This window comes from Pleurodeles waltl, chromosome 4_2 (assembly GCF_031143425.1).
Source record: "Pleurodeles waltl isolate 20211129_DDA chromosome 4_2, aPleWal1.hap1.20221129, whole genome shotgun sequence".
Taxonomy (NCBI): domain Eukaryota; kingdom Metazoa; phylum Chordata; class Amphibia; order Caudata; family Salamandridae; genus Pleurodeles; species Pleurodeles waltl.
The window spans coordinates 439,343,808-439,365,940 of NC_090443.1; the positions used below are offsets into that span (position 1 = coordinate 439,343,808).

At 44.1% G+C, this 22,133-nt stretch overlaps 1 protein-coding gene across 2 annotated transcripts in view; it reads left to right on the plus strand.

The window, feature by feature from the left end:
- Window positions 1-22,133, plus strand: part of ADGRL1 (adhesion G protein-coupled receptor L1) — a 561,888-nt gene that overhangs the window by 347,148 nt on the left and 192,607 nt on the right. For both annotated transcript variants that reach the window (XM_069231717.1, XM_069231716.1), the window contains exon 4: window positions 7,357-7,466. In XM_069231717.1, the coding sequence (XP_069087818.1) occupies window positions 7,357-7,466 (110 nt within the window). The remainder of the gene's footprint in view (window positions 1-7,356; window positions 7,467-22,133) is intronic.

The window sequence follows — 22,133 nt, forward strand, 5'->3', positions numbered from 1 at the left end:
GTGAGAGACTGTCAGGCAGTTTATCCTCTGCCTCCCTCTACCTTTCCTGCACACTTGCTGCTTTCACACGGGGGTCGGAAGCCATACCCTGCAAAGCAATAAAGATTTTCCAGACGTCCTCGTTGTCAAGGAAAAAGAAAAACTATTATACAAACCTAATCTGTTTTTTGCAATTATTCTGCTGCTTCCGCTCCTGCCGGGTAATATCCCCCATTTTCCATCACTTCCCCGGCCCCCTCTCCCACAAACGAATGATTCGTTCGCTAAATCCTGACAGTCGCAGTAATTGAAAGAGAGAGAGAATAGGGGAAGCTGGAGAGGAGGGAAGAGCGGGAGAGAAGGGGGAAGGAAGGGCTAGGAGAGGGGGGCAGGAGAAGAGGGCGGGTAAGAGCATAGGGAAGGTTAGAGGAGCGGTGAGAGGGCCCTGCACGAGGAGAAGCGAGGCCAAGAGTAAGGCAACAGAGGAGAGAGGCGAGGAGACCGGTAAGATAAGGGAATCGAGAGGCAGGGGGACTAACAAAGGGAAATAGAAAGGATACTGCATGAGAAAATCATTTGCAATGCAATAGGTCTCACGTTTGCTAGATGGTGTTGTAAATGCATGACTGGACTTTTCTTGCCACATACATTTTTCACACCTGCCGCATAATTTGGTCCTCTCTGCCACATAATTCCAGCGGCCCTGCATATAAATAAAGCACTTCCATTTACCATCTTCATCTATCTGCAGAAAAAATGAAAATATTGCCATTATTTATTATATTTTTTTATATGATTATTTTGGGGTCACGCCAACCTAGTGTGGGGACCCAGAGATGACCTAGACAGAACGAGCACGTCATGCAGTGAGTTATAGGAAAATATGTTTTGTGGGCGAGTTTCCAAGTGCAGCGGATATTGTAGTATCTTGACTGTGATGCTCAGAACAGCCCCTAGAGGGCACCACCATAGCAATAACATTTGTAAGAAACATGGTCATGTAACCATATAGTCAGCCCCTAGGGGGCATAATGATATGAAAACAGAATGACAGAAAGTAATGCAGTGTAGCCATATATGTAAACCCTAGAGAGCGTAGTGTCTTACACATTTTCAGGCCAACTGCAATACTATTACAAACAAGGCCCTTAAAACACAAACTACTCCCAGCTGTAAAACAAAAGTTCCAGCCATGAGAGAGCATAAAACGATATTGAATGCTGGGAGAGCTTACGATTGTGACCCCCCACCACCCTAGTGTGGGGACCCAGAGATGACCTAGACAGAACGAGTGTGCTGTGCTGAATGGTTTGGTGGTGGTCCCATTGTCGTAGGACCACAACAGGCTGAATTGTGGGCAGAAATGTTTTAAAAAAGAAAATGCCCTGCAAAGCATTATGGGGTGAGTTTCCTCAGTGCAGTGAATATTGTAGTATCAGTTCTCCTGCTGTGCCGAAAGAGCTGCTTTGAGGATTTCTGTGTGTTTTTTTTCTATTTTAAATGCTCCAGTTTGTATATTTTTTAATTGCTAAACTTGTTCGTAAGTGATACTCATGTAAAGTGCTCCTCATCTCGAGGTCGCGCTATATGAAACTTCACATCCTCGTGTAAAGCGCTCTTACGATCAAGCCACGTAGCACGAAGTGACTAGGTAAAAGAAAAAAGTAGTGCGCCACACTAAGGTATATGGCCGATTGTCCAATAAGCCATATAACAGGGTCAGTCCCAAGGCGGTAACAAAGCAGCCTCAAGGCAGGACAAATGTAAAGCATTTACCTAACAAATCAAGGGATTTTTGAAAAGCAGGCCACGGAACGAATGAAAGTGATGGACGTGAGATGGGCGTGGTGCAAGCCCACAGATGTAGGTTACAGCATGCCGAGAGTCAGCGTTTGCACGCTGCCTAGGCTTGACCTAAAAAAGAGGGGAGAGGGCACTGGAGTAAGAGACGGGATGATTCAGTGTTGAGAACAGTGATGAGGCCATGGTAAGAGAAGGGGCCAGGACTGGATTGGGAACCAAAAGCAGCCCTGGCAAGTTTTGTCTGATCACACCTCATGCTATATGTAGCGAGCAAGTGTGAGCACTGCAGCAGGGGTTTGGGAGTTTCTTCCCCTAACCATTTTAGAAAACAAATTGCAAATCTTGGAGTGAGGAGTGGGTGGATAAATTAATTCAATGATGGATGACAATGAATAAAGTCTTTTAAGTACATGGAGCAAATTGTCTCAATACAATCATCAAGGGTTGGTGCTTTCGTTTTCATTTTAGCTACTGCATTAAAACATCATCCTTTCACAAAACTACCACCAAAACCCCTGTAAGACATGCGTAACCTGGATCCATTTAACACTGTGTGCTTATTTATTGCCGCAGAGGCTTAAGCTTTGATTTAGAACATGAGCGAGAAAGAGACAAACATAGTGACAGAATTGCACAGTGTGAAACCAGGACTCAATTCCAGCCTCCACTTGAACACATTGTGTTAGCCTAGGCAAATATTTTACCACAGTGCCACCTCAACCTTCGTCATCACATAAGAGCACCTTTAAAGATGTCAGAAAAGCAACAAGAGGTGACCTTGTAATAATAAGAAGCAAACATACTAAAAGGAACCCAGGGCAAAAGTTATAGCTGCATCTCTAAAACAATGACAGTGCTGCTCTGATGACCCTGCAGGGGCCAAGAGCCAGCCAAATGCAAAGACATATGGTTTTGAAGAAAGCATGGTCTGACCAGCATGCTTCAAATTATTTATTTTTAATTATTTGCTTGTAAAGCGATGAAGCAGCAAAGGCAGGAAACCTGCTCTCCAGCAACAAAACCCACCCCCACCAGCAGTAGAACTGACCTCACTTTCCTTTCCCACTGGAAAAAATGCCTGGTACCTAGAACGGCCAGCCCGGCCTGGTGGGGCTGTGGAGAGAAAGGGGATAAAGGCATGGCACTTAAAAGGAGGACACTTTGTTGGCTCAGAGGTGGGGCTTAATAACTGAAAGAGGGAGCGGTAAGAGGAGGACAGAGGTGAGGGCATGGCAACGGAGAGGAGCTGTGCGAGGAGAATAGAACTGAGGGCATTGTGACCGAGAGAGAGTAACTGTGGTAACTGTACCAGGATAGCAGAGCTGAGTGCACGGTGACGAGGGGGCTGTGCCAGGAGTATATAGGTACTGAACAAATACAAGAGCAACCCAGAATGTCCACAGGAACCTGGGTATAATTATCACAAAACACATATCCACGTGAAACTCATTTTCAATTAATTTAAATATTATAGCAGAAATATCTTGCTACTAGTTAACTGATATAAAAAAATGTTAAATGAAGACGAAAATCATCTCTCTAGAATCTTTCAAAAAGACTCCACTGAATCCAGTACCAACACATATGTGAAAAACGTGTTTTTAATGCTTTGGAAGCTGCATCAGCATATAATGGTGAATCATTTTTATAATCATACTTTAGGAAAATAAACTAAGAGTGATAGTTGAAACAAGTGATCCCCAAGTGAGAGGAGACACCACACCATAAAGCAATAAAGAAATTGCTTATAGTTCTGTGATCGTTGGTGTATCTCACAGAGACAGCCTCTTATTAAGTTATGAAGTATGCTTGTCAATACATTGATTGATGATCCAAAACATAATCGAAGAAGTCTTTTCCCATTAACATGTCAACGGCATTTTGACCCTCATGCTGGATTCTAGGGTCTCATCAGGACAAAAAATGACCTGGGGAATGGTGTATTTTCTCAATGGTGTATTTTCTTAATTCTGAAGTCTGGATACAAGGGCTACAGACTTCAGAATTAAGAAAATACAGCTTTCCCCACTGTGGGAAGATGCTGCCAGTCTACCCAGCTGTTAAATTAAGGTGACAAAAGCACCATTCTGGGTCAGACAGTGATACCAATATTCGACATCCAACTGAGGCTTTAATAATTCCAACCTTTCACCAATCCCCAGGTCATTTTTTGGCCTGATGAGACTCTAGAATCCAGCATAGGGTTGAAATGCGTTGACACGTTATTCAGACAAATCCTTTTCGATTATGTTTTGAATTATCAGTCAATGTATTGACATGCATACTTCATAACTTAATAGGAGGCTGTCTTTGTGAGATACGCCAAAGATCACAGAACTATAAGCAATTTCTTTATTGCTTTATAGTGTGGTGTCTCTTCTCTCACTTGGGGATCACTTGTTTCAACTATCACTATTTGTTTATTTTCCTAAAGTATGACTATAAAAATGATTCACCATTATATGCTGATGCAGCTTCCAGAGCATTAAAAACAGGTTTTTCACATATGTGTTGGTACTGGATCCAGTGGAGTTTATTGAAAGATTCTACACAGATGATTTTCGTCTTCACTTAAGAATTTTTTGTATGAGTTAACCAGTAGCAGGATTTTTCTGCTATAATATTTGAATTGATGGAAAATGAGTTTCACGTGGATATGTGTTTTGAGAGGAGTATATAGGTGACACCATTCTAATTGAGACAGGGAAGCTGTGAGAAGAATAAAGTTGACGGCATTGTAACCGAGATGGGGGCATCCTTTGGAGAATGGGGGAGAGGACAAGGTATCTGATAGAGGAAGATTTTCTTTACACTGTTGTTACGAGCATTGCTGGAGTGATTTCTAGAGGATTTGATTTTCTTAATTACAAGTGGTGGTCCAGTTGCTGTCAGGAAGTCCACTTTGGATTACAAGTACAGGATTTCCTCTGAGTTATTAGGGAAGTTGTTCTTAGCATTTACAAGGTTTGCTTTGGGTTGTACTTTATCAGGTTTGATTATTCGTTTTATACAAGGTTTTGACTGGCATGCACTGTGCTGCATGAGATGTGTTTTAGGTTCTTTGTACAAAGCTTTGGTCGTACTGTAAGAGCTTTGCTCTGGGTTATTCTGAGAAAGTTGTATCTGTGTTCTCATTGCAAGGTTTGCTTTTGGTTGTATCAATGTTTGCTCAAGGTTGTTACAAGATTTAGTTTGAATTGTTTTTATGAGGTTTGTTCCATGTTGTTTGTTGAAGGTTTGGACTGTGTTGTAATAAGGTTTATTTTATCTTGTTCTGTACCCGATTTAGGTCTACTTTTTTGATACGGTTTGCTTTGTGTGGTAGTCACAAGGCTTGCTCCGGTTGTTTTTCTATTTTTAGGATGTTTACTTTGGAGTGGGTTTAGAAAGATTATTTTGGGTTATTACAAGACGTGTTTAAGTTGCGTTTATGGGGTTAGTTTTTGGGCTGTTGGTTACAGGGTTTGCTTTGGGCTTCTCTTATAAGGTTTGCCCGTGGGTTGGTTTGCTTTAGGTCGTTCGTTTTTATTATCGCAAGGGCTGCTCTTGTTGTTTTTTGCTGGTTTATATTGGGTTGTTACAAGGTCTCATCTGGTTTGTTTTTTGGGGGTTTACTTGGAACTGTTACAAGCTTTGCATTGGATTGTACTGTATCAGATCTGCTCAGTCGTCTTTGGCTATGGCATGTACTGTACTGTCCCAGATTTGTTCTTGGTGGTTGTTACACGGTTTGCTCTGGCTTGTGCTGCACCAAGCTGTGCTCTGGTGTGTGAGCCCAGGGCAGAGCGCTGGAGGAAGTGCCAGTCTGGCAGAGGTCTCATCAGTTTCTGGGCATGTACTGACAAGGCCCACAGAAGCTCTTATCAGGGTGTAAAGTTGTAATTGGTGTTATGCAAAAAATAGTTATTGAAATGATTTCAATGCATACCAAGCAGGGCCGCTCTGACGTCTAATTGGATGGTGAAGAGCGTAGAGCAGAGCTGGGACCGGGGGAGCAGTGTGGGGCAGAGGGAACAGGGTCACGTTTGGAGCAGACACATACGTAGGTGTGTGACCCGGTGAAAGTCAGTGTTATTTTAAGGATTGTGGAGGCCCCAGGCAAAAAAATATGCTAGGGGCCCCTGTTCAGAGCAACTCGGAAATGTATTCTGCGAATTCCACCCCATAACGCCAAGTAATATTAAATAATATGTTTACGGTTGAGATAAAGAAATAGTTCAGTTTCCCTGGGGCCTGTTGGATGGTGAGGGCACTGGGCAATTGCCCACTTTGTTTGTGCCTTAAAACGTCTCTGGTAGCAGTAACAGAAAGAGTGATGTAGGCTGGGTGAATGTGTTCTGATAGATATGCCATATGTGCACAAAAAGGGTTCAAGCTAGGTAAAATAGTCCAAGTAGGGCTGCAAATATGAAGGGAAGGAGGCGGGATGGGCTGGGCAAAGTGCGAAGATAAGTATGATAGATCTTCACAGACGGTCGAGTGCAGGACAAAATAACACAGAAAGGTCTGTAGGAAGTGTCCAGGAGGGCGTGGTTGGGCAAAAAAGCACACACTAGTCTGTTGGATGTGCAATACAGCTGAAAAATGGAAGAGGTGAGGAAAAATATCAGAAACAAGGTAAAGCCTAGCGACCATGTCAGAAACACGGGTTGTTGCTGGACCCGTTGAAAGTATCATTGGTATACCATTGGCACAATAACAGAAAATAGGTGTAGGTTGTAAAAAGTAGGAAAGGGTGTTACAGAATGACAATAATTGAAAGAAGGGCGTACACAAGACACAAAGCTAGCAACACATGCACCTGATGGGAATGAACCCAAGTGAAACAGGGGTGATAACTGGAGCCAACATCAACTGAAGCACAGGCTCTTGCCTGTAAGAAGAGTCACAGATTCAGGGATACAGACCGGGCCGAATAATGGCGTGGGTCAACACCAGCAGAAAAATGGTTACAATTATTGACAATGTCAATAGAACCTTGGCACCTACTCAGTTGATACCAGCAGGGGTTGGGCACAGTTGCAGGACGTTTATTACTATGGGGGGTCCAAACGCACTCCACTGCGATGAGGTCAATATCAGCAGAGCCAGTGTGTGTCTTTAACAGCAGAGAAGCCAAAAGTGATTAAAAAACAAACACTATGATGGGGCTCTTGAAGATCTTATCGCTGTTGTCTCCTGATGTCCCTTGAGGGTCTTCTTCCTGAGGTGGGGGCATGCTTATGTGGTCCACTACCTCATGATTAATCCCATCTTGCCTTGACTTTTGTCCTCCGGTGTCTTTCCACTGACACTTGTAAAGTTCTTAATCGCCCAAGTCCACATGACCTCAGTCCCACCTTTCTTATATCTTGGGAAAACTGATGCACCTTGTTGCCGTACAGCCACCACTGCTGTCTCACGATGACCGCAGGAAATACTGTGTCCTAGACCATTGCTGATCCTGACAAAGACAGAGGTTTTATATATATATATGCGTCTGATGTAAGCACGAAGGTCTTCCGCTGTGAAATGCAGTCTGAGAATTACTTGTCTGCATGAAAAATCCACTGATGCTTCTTTTCTCTCTTCCAGGTGTAACAACCGCACCCAGTGTGTGGTGGTTGCTGGTTCGGAGGCCTTCCCAGACCCTTGCCCCGGAACCTACAAGTACCTGGAGGTCCAGTATGACTGCGTCCCTTACAGTAAGTGCTCTTGTCATTCATCTGTCAAAATGTTCTTCTCCCCAGAAAGTGTGTGCACCACAAGAGGGAGATCCATAGAACGAGCCTGGTTCTGCATTTCAGAAGTCATTGTGTCATAACCTCCAGGGGGATGGTGCCTGTGGGAAATTGACATGTTTGGGGTCCAGACATAAGCAAACGGAAACCCTCATGAGAGTCCTGAACCCATCTTAAGATTATTCATCAAGGGCATAAGTCCATCAGAAAGGTGTGATTCCAAAGGCCAGAAATAGTATTTTCGGGACACACAGGGTACCCGCTTCAGCATCACAAAGACATTTAACATTGAAAACGTTTTTTCTTGGACCATGGAACTTCCAAGGAATGCAAATAATTTTGTTGAAGGGGAAATCTGAAAAGTTACTAATGTCTCCCAACCTCCTCTAGTGCCTCTTGTTTTCATCCTTCAACCTCAGCTATAAGTTTCCTCAGCTCATACCTTACTGTCTGCGACTTTAGGCCAAGCTTCAAATTCCAAACTGTAGTCTCTGGACACAATGGTATGGCCACTGAGTTCTAAGAAACCTGGGGTCATTTCCAAACATGCACTGTGGTTCTACAATGAGAAAACAGCTTAGGGTCTACTCCCCCCGCCAATGGAGTTCAATTGTGTGAGCGTGACACTATGCTCTATTTTTGTCTTTAAGATCCTGCTTCGCAAGAGGCAGTGAATTTGTCTGCCCTTTTGCATGAGGTCAAAGCAAATCCATTAGCAGTTTCTAACTCTTATGTCCTCACTCTCAGTATATAGATAGAGAAGTATGGAATAGAAACGTTCCACTCTGTGGTGCAACGAGTAGAACTGAGTGACAGTCGTGGGACTGTCATTTGAGCTTCCCAGCAGGGAGGTAGCTGAGCTTGTAAGTAGTTGTTGTTGAACTGTTTGGCCATCCATGTCAGATATGCTTAGATGTACCTTCTACTGGGCAACTTAATATGTTTGTGTACACTCTGAAGGGGTCTGTGGTACACTTTTCAAACACAATACATCTGTATTAGAGGCAGGAATGCATTAGAAAATAAGGGGACGATGACGAGCGGAATAGTAAGACAACAAATAGCATTATGGCAGAATACATTTTCCTTCGGTCCTCCATCTCACAACCCTAGTCAGGCACATCAAACTCACAACATCCCTGGAGTGTCAGAGGGCCCAAAACTGTTGTTTCAATTACACTGGGCATGTTAAGGGGAGATTGTGCCTACTGTGACGCTGTCTCCCATTAACCCAGCTGTTCTGAGTTGAGATGTCTAGGATAGAGGTGCTGAAATGGAAAGTTGTGCAACCATCATTAGGTTCATACCTTTGTGGTAGGCCAGCTGCGAGATGTAGTAGATTTCTCAAAGAAACATCCACAGTAGGTGCCAACTCACTCACCTTAGTGAACCAAGTACCAATTTTTCCAAATTGTCCTCTCCATATGGGTCTTTTTGACATTTGTTGCAATACCATTCATGCCATCAGAATAGATAATGAGGCACCATTGCCACATTGCTACAATTATTATAAAAGCCCAACACTGGCTCAACCAATGAATCCTTTCCATGATGTGCAGTAAATCTCCAAGATCCTATTGTTTGAGTATAAAACTATAAGAAAGCAAACTCTGTGAGCATTACAAGTCACCATACACTGAAATAATGGCGATGATTTTAATAGATCTAGTGGTATCAAAATTACATGTCAATACCTAACTACTTAAAGTTCAAATATACATATTTCCTAAATTACATCAGGGGCTATTGTGCACAAGTAGGTGTTTTGATATTGGAATGTTTCAGTGTTGGATATTTTTGTCTAGCCTTCTTTAATTTTCTTATAATAAAAAGCCCTAGTCGTTCCTTAGAGATGTATATAATAGGAGATACATATGCATTTTTATACCGGGTCTCTTTGAGGAAGTTAATGAGCAGTTTACAGTTTGATACTCGTAAATGTCATAGATTTCAGTTTGGAATGGTAACATACATTTTCTAAAGTATTAACATGTAGTCGTTGTTTTCTGTATTCTATATTCAGATTCACAAAACATACTGAGTACTTTTGAAAACAGACCCTAGATCCCAGAAAAAATGATTGCCCACAGTAGTGGATATAACGTTATGTACATCTCCAACTAAAATGTGTGGCTTCAGTAACTGGCAACACAAAAATGATCTATTAACTGCTTGAACGCTAAGTTTGAATATGAGAGGGGCAGGATCACCTGCAAAAGATGTTTAAGAATTGAAAAGGAAGGTGCATTTTAGATATTGTTATAAGATAGCAAAATCCTGAAGAAGGCAATACAAAACTACTGTCAGCCAAAGCCTGCTAACAGAATAATAATATCAATGGTGACATCTATCTGCTCAAGTCATTATGGGGTTGCTTAATTATCAGTTTTGAATTGTCCTACATGGAAATATAATCAGCTACAATTGGTTCATTCCCAGTGCCCATGAATATACCATAACAATCAGTCATTCTATGGCCTTGTATTTTTTTTATTTTGAGGAGCAACAAAATAAAAAAATATTAGTAAACAGGGGTTTAAAAATATTATAATGTAGAATGCTGCAATGGATAAGCATAGACAGTGTAAGTATTACAAGCAATTGGTACATATACACTTAAGTAATTAGTACACACCACCTGGGATCTGGTGGGCTATGGTGGAAGGCCTAGTGGTTCCACCCTGGGTGCCCCTCCATTGTGGAGAATTCCAAAATCTCATTAGTCTGCCCACCCCAACTCACCTGCAAATTTCTGTTGCGCCTTGATCCAGTACATTCCTTCTTATTACCCGCTTCATAATGTCTATTCAGTATTTAAAAGTGCATTTGTATGATCCAGGACCATTTTTTTCATGCAGCAGGCCATATGCGAGCGAGGCCCACTTACTAATCAGTGGTGAAGGGCAGAGATGTGTACTGCAGGAACCTTCACCTGTCTCTGGCACAGTTTTTTCCTCTCCAACCAGCGGAGGCTGGACTTTGTGTTGCTGCAGTCAGAGTGAGCAACACCTGATGGACTGAAGAAATTAATTTGAACTCAACAGGAAGATTTTCAGGATATTTGTTCTTTTTAGATGAATAATTGGTCCTTCAGATCAATTAGTTGTTGATTTTCTCAGGGCTCCTCTTGGCTTCCTTTAAGATGATTTAACTTCCCCATGTTCCTCAGCCCATCTTATTTGCTGATTTCTTTGGATTTTTGTCCACTCAAATGAAGTAATTTCCCAGGATCTGTTTTTCATCCCGTTCAACTATTTTGTTTGAAGTTGTGTGTCTCAGCTGACTGACTTGCTTCTCAAGATCATGTTTCTTAGGTTAATGAGTTGTTTAGAAGGATTGTTTATGTTTTCCAGTTAACTGTTTTTATCAGGAATGGTTACCCAATACCACTGGTGAATTTCCACAACTGATGTCTTAACTAAATTAGCAGGATTATAAGTACACTTTGTCTCATCAAGTTAGCTGTTTTCGTATAACATTTTTTTCCACACAACTGGATGCTTTTCTAGGATTGCTCGCCAGAGCGAATTGACTAGTTCTGAATAATTGATTATTCTATTAAAATGTCTAGTTTTCCCCCAGATTGGCTAGTTTCTGACATCGCCTATCGTATCCATTAACTGAATTGCCATACTTGTTGGTTCCATCTGGTTGACTAGTTTTCAACTGAGCTTAATCCTTCCAACTAGTTTCCAACATTGCTTGCCCCAATCATTTCACTAATTTCGAATGTAGCTTGCACCTGCCATCTAGCTATTCTCTAGAATTGCAGGCCCAGGTTCACCCCACCACATCAAGTACAGTTACTAGAAGGCACTACATCAGTGCTCACCACTAACAAGACTACCACTGCATATCAAGTAAGATACATAAAGGGTAATTTTTTAGAATTTGGCAAGGAATAATTTTAGATTTAGGGCTATGATATGTTTATGGTGATGTTTATTCTTAGGTTTAGCTTTGGGCTTAATGTTAACAGAAGGTTCAGGATTTGGGCTACGGGTAGAGAAATGGAAAATGTAGGGTTAGGTTTTGGGTAGAGTTTAAGGTTTGAGCTATAGGATTATTCTCAGGGTTAAGTTGAGAATAAGGGGAGGGTAAGAGGAGGGGGTCGGGATTCAGTTGGGATTTGGTCACGGATTCAAAAAGAGTTTAGGATTAGAGTCAAGGTCAATTTTAGTGGAAACTGAAGAATTAGAGTTTGGGTCGATGCAGAGAAATAAATTAGTATGGCACTGATTAGAAGTTAGGAGTAAATATGGGAGTGGATTCCTGTGACTGGAATTACTCTTTCTGATCATTATATCTGCATATTATACTCCTCTATAGGTTAGACCCCTTTGAATGGGGAGTGACTGTATGGCACAGACTTGCCATACAGTATTACTCATGGTATTCCAAGGGGATGAACACACCTTTAGCACCTGCTCTGAGTAGGTGAAAAATGTGCTCACAGTTTTCTGTCTGGGGTGGCGGTGGAGATAGATATATTGGAAGAGCAGAGGGGAAGGGGAAGATTAGTTTTGGCAGAGGGGAGCAAATTCCTCTCTTGCTAAAGAAAAAAGTCTGCATGGAGAGAGGGACGGTGCTTGGCTGCTTTAGAAGCCAAAGCCTCATCTATTTTACCTACCAGAATTACTGACTGGTAACATTGGGTCCAGGGAAAACTGGGTGCAGGAATATCAACTGACTGGTGATCAGTTGGGGCAGAATTCAGTACTAGAATTCCACTTTGCCTAACTCGTAATGAGGGTGGTGGTGTCGATGTTTTGGCTGCTTACATTTCATATATACGTTTTGATGTATATGTGGGTTAATGTGGTGGCTCTAGTGCAGTTGTATGACAATGTGGTGATCTCCGATTTCTTTCACATGTGACTGATTCTTTTTAGTACCATGCTTCCCGTCTGATTGACTGGTTTACAAGCATTCCAACACCCATTTGGCAGCCTAATTTACAGGAATGCTTGCTTATAACTTCCATGTGTCTTTATTTCCATAAATGCTTTTCCCATCTGATTGACATGTTTCCACTATTGCTAATTCGCTCTGATTGAATGGTTTGGCAGCATCATTCACCCTATCCAGATTATTATGTGCATCTGATTACTGTGTTTCCAGGATTGTTCTATCCAGTTGACTAGCTTCCAAGATTGCTCGTAGCATTCAGCTGATTGGTATTTAAGCTCTCTGATCCTATACGATTGGTTCATTTGCCTTTATTCATTGTCCTATTAGAGTAGCTGTTTTCCAGCATTTGTTAACCCATCCGATTGACTAGTTTTGTAGATCAAATATCCCATCCGAGTGGCTAGATTTCCATAAATGTTTACGTCAATTCAGTTAGCTGGATTTTACAGTATTACATGTGATACCTGACTGACAAGGTTCAGGATTGCATTCACCACCTTGTGGGCTGCCTTTCCAGAATTGCTTGTTTTATCTGATCGACTAGATTACAGGATTGCTAATTCCATCCCCATCACATATCCTATGTGACTGACGGTTTCGTGACTTGATTGTCCTCCTGAGAGGTACAAATTTTCTGGAGAGTTATTCCCCTGATATTCTAAATACTTACCGAGTCGGATTGGCTGTTTTTTCAGCATCACTTGTCCCGATCAGAATGACTGATTAGTTTAGAAGATTGTTTGTTGCTTCACATTGACTAGTTTTCAGGATTCCTTGTACCAGGCGACTGACTGGTTGTGTTTTCAATATGGCTTGTCCCATCTGCTGCCTTATTTCTCTTGGCCGCTCATGTTTTTCAATTAAATTAATTTCCACGTGTCTCTATCCTGCTTTTTGGTGTCATATTCATGGCTGCCCATGTGCCTCTAGTTTGCCCTCTGGTAACATAGTCATGCCTGCCCTCAGAGTCGGCCTTTGCTAAGATAGCGCCCTGGGTGTGGGCGGCGAGAAATCTGGCGTCCTTGCTGATGGTAGTGATTTAAATGAGGTACCAGGGGGTCCCTTTACTGGTCACTGGTCAGTACCTGGGTGAGCAGGGACTGCCCCTGAACACAAACATCCCCGGACATCCCCTAGCTCATCTAGATCACTGATAGCTCTGCTGCCTCACGCAGATGAAGGATTTGTTTGTGTGTGTCAGCAGGGGTCAGAGGGTGAAAGGAGGGCAAGAAAGGGGGCTGAATGGGTGCGAAAAACATTGCTCGCTGTATGATAATAAAGGACTAAATCACCTTTAAACTGGCAAATCAGACAGAAACGAACAGACAGGGATAAGGACAAGGCTGGAGCAAGATGAAAAGGGCGCTGCTCTTGGCATAATCTTAATGCACACAGCTCCATGGCCCCCTCAGAATATTGATGCCCTAGGTCTGGGCACACCTCGCCCGTGCTAAAGGCTGGCCTTGCCTGTCCATGTACCCATAGCCTGCCTTTTTGTGTCATATTAATGCCTATTGATGCATGCCTAGCCTGTCCTTTAGTTACATACCCATGCCTGTTCAACTCTTTCCATGAGATGAGTGCTCCGCGCACCTCCTCGCCTCTCTTCACCCTCCTCCTGCTGCTGCTGTCAGGTGGGAACGGACAATGTTGCCTCATCCTCTACCCCTCTGCCCTCCCGTCAGCATGTGAGAGTCGCTTTAGCTCCGTCCCCGGGGCCCATCCCTAGGGCCCATCCCCTGCAGAAACATCACTAGGTATCCAACGGCATCTCCAAACACCCTGGCATTATAAATAGAGGCGAGGGGAGAGCGGCCCAGGGGGCGGCGGTGTGAGCATGTGTTCCGTGGGGGCATCGCTGCTCCAGCTTTTGTTGTTGTTGATCAGATACAACATTCCGCCTGAGCCCCTTGTAGGTGCAGTAGCTTCTCCCAGGGACGCTGACGCCTCCATGGCGCGTGCGTTCCCTCACAGGTGCACCGCCCCGCTGCCACGAGCTCTGCACTGGCTGTGTCGGTGGGAAGGCTCTGCGGGGCTGCTGCCAGTAATCGAGGTGGCCTTCAGAGTAGGCCAAAACAGCAAAGGCAGGGAGTTGGTTGTGCAAAATGCCACTCTATTTAGGACGGGAAAATCTGTGCCTCAGAACTTTACACATATGAATGACCCCGGGACTCGGATTCTGCCCCCCGCCTTTATTCCATTTTATGAATCTCTCAGTTCTTGTCAGAATATGACTTCCGGGTCTCCTCCTTTATTGTCCATTCCTCGCCTCCCTCCGTCCATCTTCGACTTTCCCACGTTTTTACATTCCATCTCTGTACAAGGCACGTGCCTGCTGGAAGCAGGGCTGAGAAACCGCCATTGATTATTATCAGTGTACAGGAGCATGCTCTGGGCCCCGCCTTGCCATGTACATATTACCCTAGTCACACTCAGAATACCCGCTCCTTAGTGCACAAAATGTATTGCGTAAAGCGCATTATAGGCAGTGAGTTGTTGTCAAGTGACAACTTTGCAGTCTATTTAACCAGGATGTGTGGATTTAAATCTCAGCTTCCCATTTGACTAGACAGTGATCTTTCACAAATGACTTAATCTCTCTGGTCTCATTTGCCAATAATCGAGAGTACCTATCATCAATCCATTACAGACAGGTTTTGTAAAGAACATTCATTAACTTCCTGTGTTACCTTATTTCCCCCATTCATCTGCAAGCTTTTTAATATGTTCCCTTTTACGCGGCCCTTTCCCCCTTCCGCTGCAAGCTCTCCATTCTTTGTCCATCCTTTGGCATTTGTTAAGAGTTCAGAAAAGATGCGTTAATGCACAAATTAGTAAAGCGAAATACTATATTAAATGGCAGACGTGTTAAATCCGTGGCAGTCCACTTGTCTGCAACCCTAGTTCACCCATCTTGGTATGTGTCACAAGACCCCATGCTTTTGAATTATCCCCCGTCGTCAGGTCCTATCCTGACAACGTGGAATATTTGAAAGGTACATGAATCTATGAAAATATTGTTGCTGGAAAAGCACCACTAGCCTCTTGGTGTTTGTCAGCAAAGCAGGTAGAAAAGCTACTCTAAACTGCCTACAAGCTAAATATCTTGTTATTGTAGCAACCCAGTCCATACATACAACCCTTTTTATTCAATATACAAGTGACAAGTAAAGGCCACAACAAACAATTGAAGCAACCAATCTTTGGTTATTCTGTAGTAGTTTCAATATTTACAAAAAAATCTGTTTGCACCAATGGTTGGACTTGAAAGTAACAAAAGACAACGAGTACAATTTGGGCCACTTGATGCGGTGCTAAACCATGCTGATGGCTACCTTGGTTGAGTGCTAAACCATGCTGATGGCTACCTTGGTTGAGTGCCAAACCATGCTTATGGTGGTAATTGACCGGGGTAAGGTAAGGAGAATCGATAGTGCTAAATGATGATCAGTAAACGATTGAAGACTCCTTTGCCGATGCAGCCGATAATGTGGGATTTCAGCTGTCATTTGCAGTCCAGTCGGCCAAACAGAAGGATTGGGAAAAACAAAGCATCTGCATTTTTAACTAATGTGGTCTCTTTTGTCAGGCATACATACACAAGACAGGTTTTATGACTAGACAGGCCTGCTTGGCAATAGAGACCCAAAAAAATCAGGACAGGTTGGTGTCCATTAATCGGGCAAAGCGGTACTTTTTTCTGCGAGACACATCAATATATTGCATACATAAAAATTCCCTGCAACTATAAGCCACAGCTCAACACACAACACAGGAGGGGTAGTGAAAGAATGGCATAGGGTTGGCAAACTCAATGTCCCTATTCCCACTGACTGATGTGAATAAGGCTACGTATTTGGATCTCCCTCCTGGTGCACACTGAGACACAGCATTCTACTGCATTGTACTTCAGAAGCAGGCCTGCAGGCCAAATTGAGGATTAAAGAGTTGACTCCCTCATCCTAAAATGTTTTGTTCGGAAGTGAAAGTCTGGACTGTGAATTGTACTTTGTTTTTTCCCTCACAGATGCAGCCTCTGTCCAGGGTGTTGGGGGACAGATGGTGTTGGATAGGGTTGCTCCAGGGATAATGAGTTATCTTAGCTTCATCAAATGTGATTCTTAACCTTTTCATTTTCACTCACATCCTTCTGTTGCAGCCCTTTGAGATTGGAGCACAGTAAACACGTCTCCCGGTGTCCCAAAGTAGAGTCTAGATGAGTCACCAGGTGAAGTAGGGGTTGGGGGCAAACATCCGCCGGACCCCTACAGACATGACAGATCCAGGCCCGTTTACCACTTGAGCTAGAACTGAGGGGTTCCTTCCTGGAATAGTGTTATTGAGCCACTGGAAGAGCTGAGCCTCACAAGATACTAAGACAATGGGAGCAAACCGGCTGCATGGAAATTTCTATGTCCCTTGGAACAGAAGAAAAATCAAAATAATTTACAACTTTTGTTTTAACTTCAGGACTTTCCTGAAGAGACTTTCTTGCTTTCTGTTGGACTCCTGTTATTTTATGATAAATGGGACAGAGACATGTACATTATATGTACACTGCTTGCAACGAAAGTAATTCTTCAATATCTTTCCATGCAGAAATAGTTCCACCTCAGAGCAAACATCTTTCTTCAGGGATTCATCTACACAAGAGTCAGAAGCAGCCATAGAAAGTGGAATAAGATTAACTGATGAAGAGCTGCTGTTAGCACTGCATTTGCTTCCAGTTCTCGTAGGACCTGATTAAGGCACCTAAAAGTATAGGTGCATTTTAGCTCACCTAATGAATTTGATACCATGGGATACATTACTTATCGAGTGCGATGAATCCCACCTAGTACCAGTAGTTGGGGAAAAACATGCAGATTTTGGTGTTTAATGCAGCAATATCCGCATGATACAGTAAATATTATATTGTTTTGCCCTGTTAATTTTCTGTCAAAATTTAACAGTGGTTGAATTATTTAACACATCCAATACTTATGGGGTGTCTTAAATAACTAACAACTCATAATTCTGACCTGTGTGAAGCAGGGGTTTGCGCTAGGGTTGCAATATACAGACCACATCGTAATCCTGTCCTTAGACTAGAAATAGTTCAATTTATGGGATCTTTTAGCAGGAGCCAATTTTGCAGCACTGTGTCTTTGAGGAAAATAAGTTCTCTTGAATGATCACAAGTCATAAAACTGAAAATAATCCTCCATGTTAGCTATTTTGAAATAATGTTCATGTCACAGTGTTCTTAGTGATGGGTTTGCCAAAGTGATTTTAATTCACTTTCTTCCAAATGGCTGGTATGTTTTTCTGAACAAGGATGGGCTCTGCTCATAGAAGAAAGATATATTCTAGGGCCAGGCATGCAGCTCTGTGGCAGTCATTTGTAAAACAAAGATCGTTTTAGATTTAGAGCGATGTGACCATATGAGGTTTCAAAATAATCAAAACTGTTTTCTCTAGTTCATGACAAATTGGGCCATGTGGTAAAACAATTGCCTTATTTTCAGGCTTCTGTTACCAAGTAGTGATGACCATTGTTTTCAAAGTGAAGTCTACCATTCCAAGATGGATCGCAAATTTCCAAGTGGCTACCTGAGGACTCCTTAAAGACGTTTCTTTCCTGTTCAATCATTATTTGTTTCAGCATTCAGATCAAGCGATCCCCTGCTTTGATGAGACGCATCCGCAACACTTTTCCGTACCCCAAGTGCAGGGACACCATGCAGACATCTCTATGCCTAAGTGTCCAGGACACAAAATATACTCTCTAAGGCTTGAAAACATTGTTAGATGAACCTCAAGGTCCTTGGGGACGTACTAGTCAAATCCAAAAATAGGTATCCAAAGGGTGCTCATGCGAACAGTGTAGTTAGTGACGAGCTAATGTTATTGTTGCTCAAGAGTATGAAATAATGATTGTCCAGGACACGGAGAAGCAGGGTACACTGTTATGTTTCCTTATGTCCACCACTAATAACTGTAATTTATTGTCCCCCCTGGCTGATTTATTCGGTGGTAGAGAGAAAGGCTGGTTTAGTGTATCAAGAGAGTGGAATAAAATCATAGGAAGTGCACAAACGTGGCATGTGCCAGTGGGGGGGGGCCATGATGCTGTTGTAGTTTTATGCAGAACGCCAGGAGGGTGGCCTCTGCCACCAAAGAAGTCTTGCATGCACTAGTGGGCATACCCAGTGGCACTGCCACAGTTTTGCATGGGCAATGGCAAGAACCACTGTAGTTCCACTGGTTCCAGCAGAGCAAGCCTGACTTTGAAACACCCTGCAGAACCGTCACAGTCATACATGTGCCAGTATATACTAAATGTGCCACTGGCATAGTCTCACATGTTTTATCAGGGAGGCCATGTGCTCCTCTGGCAGTTTGAAATGTGCGAGCAGAGAGAAGGTGTGGTACAGCAATGGTCTCAGGCACGCTTTTGGATAGACATAGCGCCATGGCCTCAGTTTTGCATTAGGCCACTAAATTGCCACCGTATCAGACTCATAACTGATGGTACATTGGAACCAAGTGGCACTGCCACAGTTGTGAACATGCTAATGAAGTGACCACGGTCTTGTGTGTCCATGCTGAGGCCCTCTGACTCGACCGCTGTCCCCACCTCACGTGTGCCTCTTAAGAGAGATCCTGTAGCAGTGAAGAGACCCAGTGCCATCACAGAAGTATTGCATGTGCCCCGACCTAGAGACCCTGGCACGGTCACAGTCCATGTCAGGCAAGACACCCTAGGGCTCTGCCGTAGTCTCAGTTGTTGCATCTGAGAAAAGATATGCTCATGCAGCCGGTTTGAATGTGCCAAGTCAGTGACCGTGTGGCACGGCTGCAGTCTCCCCTGTGCCAGAGAACACGCCCCCAGGGACCCCAAAAGTCTTCCACGCATCCAATCAGAGATTCGTGGCACGGTCACAGTCTTGCATGGAGATACCGTGCGATGCAGCCACGGTCTACCGGCTGAGGCGCTGCCGCCATCTTGCATGTGTCAGTGGACACACCAGTTGCCGCCACCGCTGTTTGAAATATCCCATCGGAGAGACCCTGTCACACAGCCTCGTCTCTCGTGCCACGACCGCCGTGTTACCCATCCTGCCTTGCTCTTGCTCCTGGCGGGCTGCCTCCGTGTACCGCATGGCTGGTTTACAGCGATGTGAGAAGAGACTCCGAGGGCCCACGGGCACTGCAAGGGACCTGCCCGCCCATCTGAAGGCAGAGGGGTGTCAGATGGGCACGTGTTTGAGACCAGAAGAGAAACAGACGGGAAGGCTGGGAGGTTAAAGACAGCAGCAGCTGCGCATCTCACCACGGGTGCCGCCAACGTCTGTCCCCTCCCCTCCTCCAGCACCAGCCCACCCCCCGAATCCCCTCTCGGTTTCCTTTACTCTTCGATTCTCTCCGTGTTAGCATTCTTTGTCCTCCCCCCTGTGGGCCATCTGCGCTGCCTTCTCTCCTCAGTCTCCACATCCTCGCTTTTATACAAACCTCCCTCTTTCATTCCTGTTCATTGCCCGCCTCTTTCACTGCTCACCGTTCTCTCTGCTCCACCCTCCCATCTTCATCTCTCCTTCGCTCTCTCACTTTTCTTTCTTCTCTTCCATCCTGCCATTCTTCTATATTCTCAATCCTCTAATAGTTCTCTTCCATTCTCACACTATACTCTCTCCCCCAGGCACAAGTACGTCTCTCCCCTACACCTAAGCCTTCACCACATCTCGCCACTTTTCCATATTCCTCTCCTCCTCCTCCTTCCTTTATTCTTTCATCCTTCTTTCCCCAACACTCTTTTTTCCCTTATATGTTCCTACGGACTCCACTGCAGTCCCTTTCATTCTGTCATTCTTCCCTTCCCTCTACTCTCTCTTTCTCTCGTCTCTCACTCATCTTCGTCTATTTCTTCTTTGCTTCCCTTCCCTCTCTATTTCGTGTCTCTCCTGATTCGGCCTTCTTTTCCTCTCCCTTACTTTCTCCTCACTCCCCACCATTCTCTCATCCGTTTACCTCTGTCAGGATCACCTTCTCTTGTCTCTCGCTCTTCCCCCTCCCTTCTCATTCTTCTCGCTTCTTCCCCTTTAATCCATTCTCTACTCTTCCCTCCCCTGAATTATTTTATTTCACACTCTTTTGTTCTCATCTTACTCCTCTCCCTCATGCGCTCTTTGTTTCTCGCATTGTTGTTTTGTTTTCTTCTTTCTCTCTGCTCCAACTCGACTGTCTTCTTGTCTTTCCTGTTTCTTTTCAACATCTTTCGTACATCCCACCCTCCCTTTCACACCCCTCTTCCTATCTTTCTTTCTGTCCTCTGCTCCCCTCTGATTTCTTGCCTCGCCTCTTTTCTTGTTCCTTTCTCTGTCAAAACATTTTTCTTTTCTTTATTCCTCCTCTTCCCGATCCTCCTAGTTATCTCGACCGTTTCAACTCTCCTGTTTCCCGCCCTTCATACAGTCATGTTTACATCCCCTCGCATATTGCCTCCTTTAGGTCTCGCCTTTCCTCTCCACGTCATTCCTGATTATAGCCTGATTACGACCTCGAAAGATGGAATACTCCGTCACAAACGTGATGGATATTCCATCCGGCATATTACGATCCCCATAGGATATAATGGAATCTAATACCGTGGATGGGATTTCCGTCACGTTTGTGATGGAGTAACCCCGTCTGAAAAAATCGTAATCAGGCCCAGAGTCCTCTCCTTCCAGTCCATATTGGCTCCTGTCCTTCCTCCTAACTTCACTCCTCTCTCCTTATTCCTCACCCCGACCACCTTATTATTCCTGCTGCCGCTCCTCATCTCTTGACACTGCACCCCTTTCCTAAGTCCTTATTTGGATCTTTAGTCCACTCCTCGACCCTGGCTCCACGCCCTCCTCCTGACTTTTCTCCTACTTCCTGGCTTTCCTCCAATTCTTTCTCCCAAGCCCCCTCTTTCCTCCTCGCTCCTGCCCTGCCACCTACCATTGCTCCACTTCATCTCCCGCTGGCCATCTTACCACCCCAGACACCTCTCCTTGCCTCTTGTCTCCGTTTCTCCTCATGCCCCAGTCCTAGCTCTTCTTCCTCCAAACTTCCCCCATTCTTACTCCTTTCTCTGGGTTCCTCCTCTCGAGTTCCCCAATTCCTTTCTCACTTCACCACTTTCTTTGTTATCTAGACCGCCCCTCTGCCACCCTCCAATCATGTGCTTTCCTATATCCTTCTACTCTCATCTTCCATCATCTTAACTTGTGTTCCTAGCACTCAACCTGAGCATCACTCCTCCACACTCCTTGTCCATTCAGCAATCCTCCGGTGCAGCTCTTGATTTGGAAGGAGCCTTGCAGCCTACCCCAGTCCAGGGATTATTAAGCATGTGTGGCGATGGGTGGACCAGAGTGGGCCAAGGGAAAATAAATTGGTATAAAACATTCAAGCAGGAGTCGAGCATTCAAAATTCACACTGCACCTTCAGAAAGTGGGCTCTCCTTTACACCCACAAGGCTACTGAGATATTAAAATGTTCCCCATCCCCTTTAAGAAGGAAGTGTCTGTCCCCACTGCCCTCATCCCTATGACTTGCGCTGAAAGACCTGAGCTGTCTGTCGTGGCCTTTTTGAGATCTCTTTTGGAGAGACCAAAGTTTGTTCCTGAGAGCCAATCACCAGCAAAATGTATATGATGCTCTGCAACATATACCAAGCTCTCCTTTCTGATAGGCCTTCGCCTATTCCA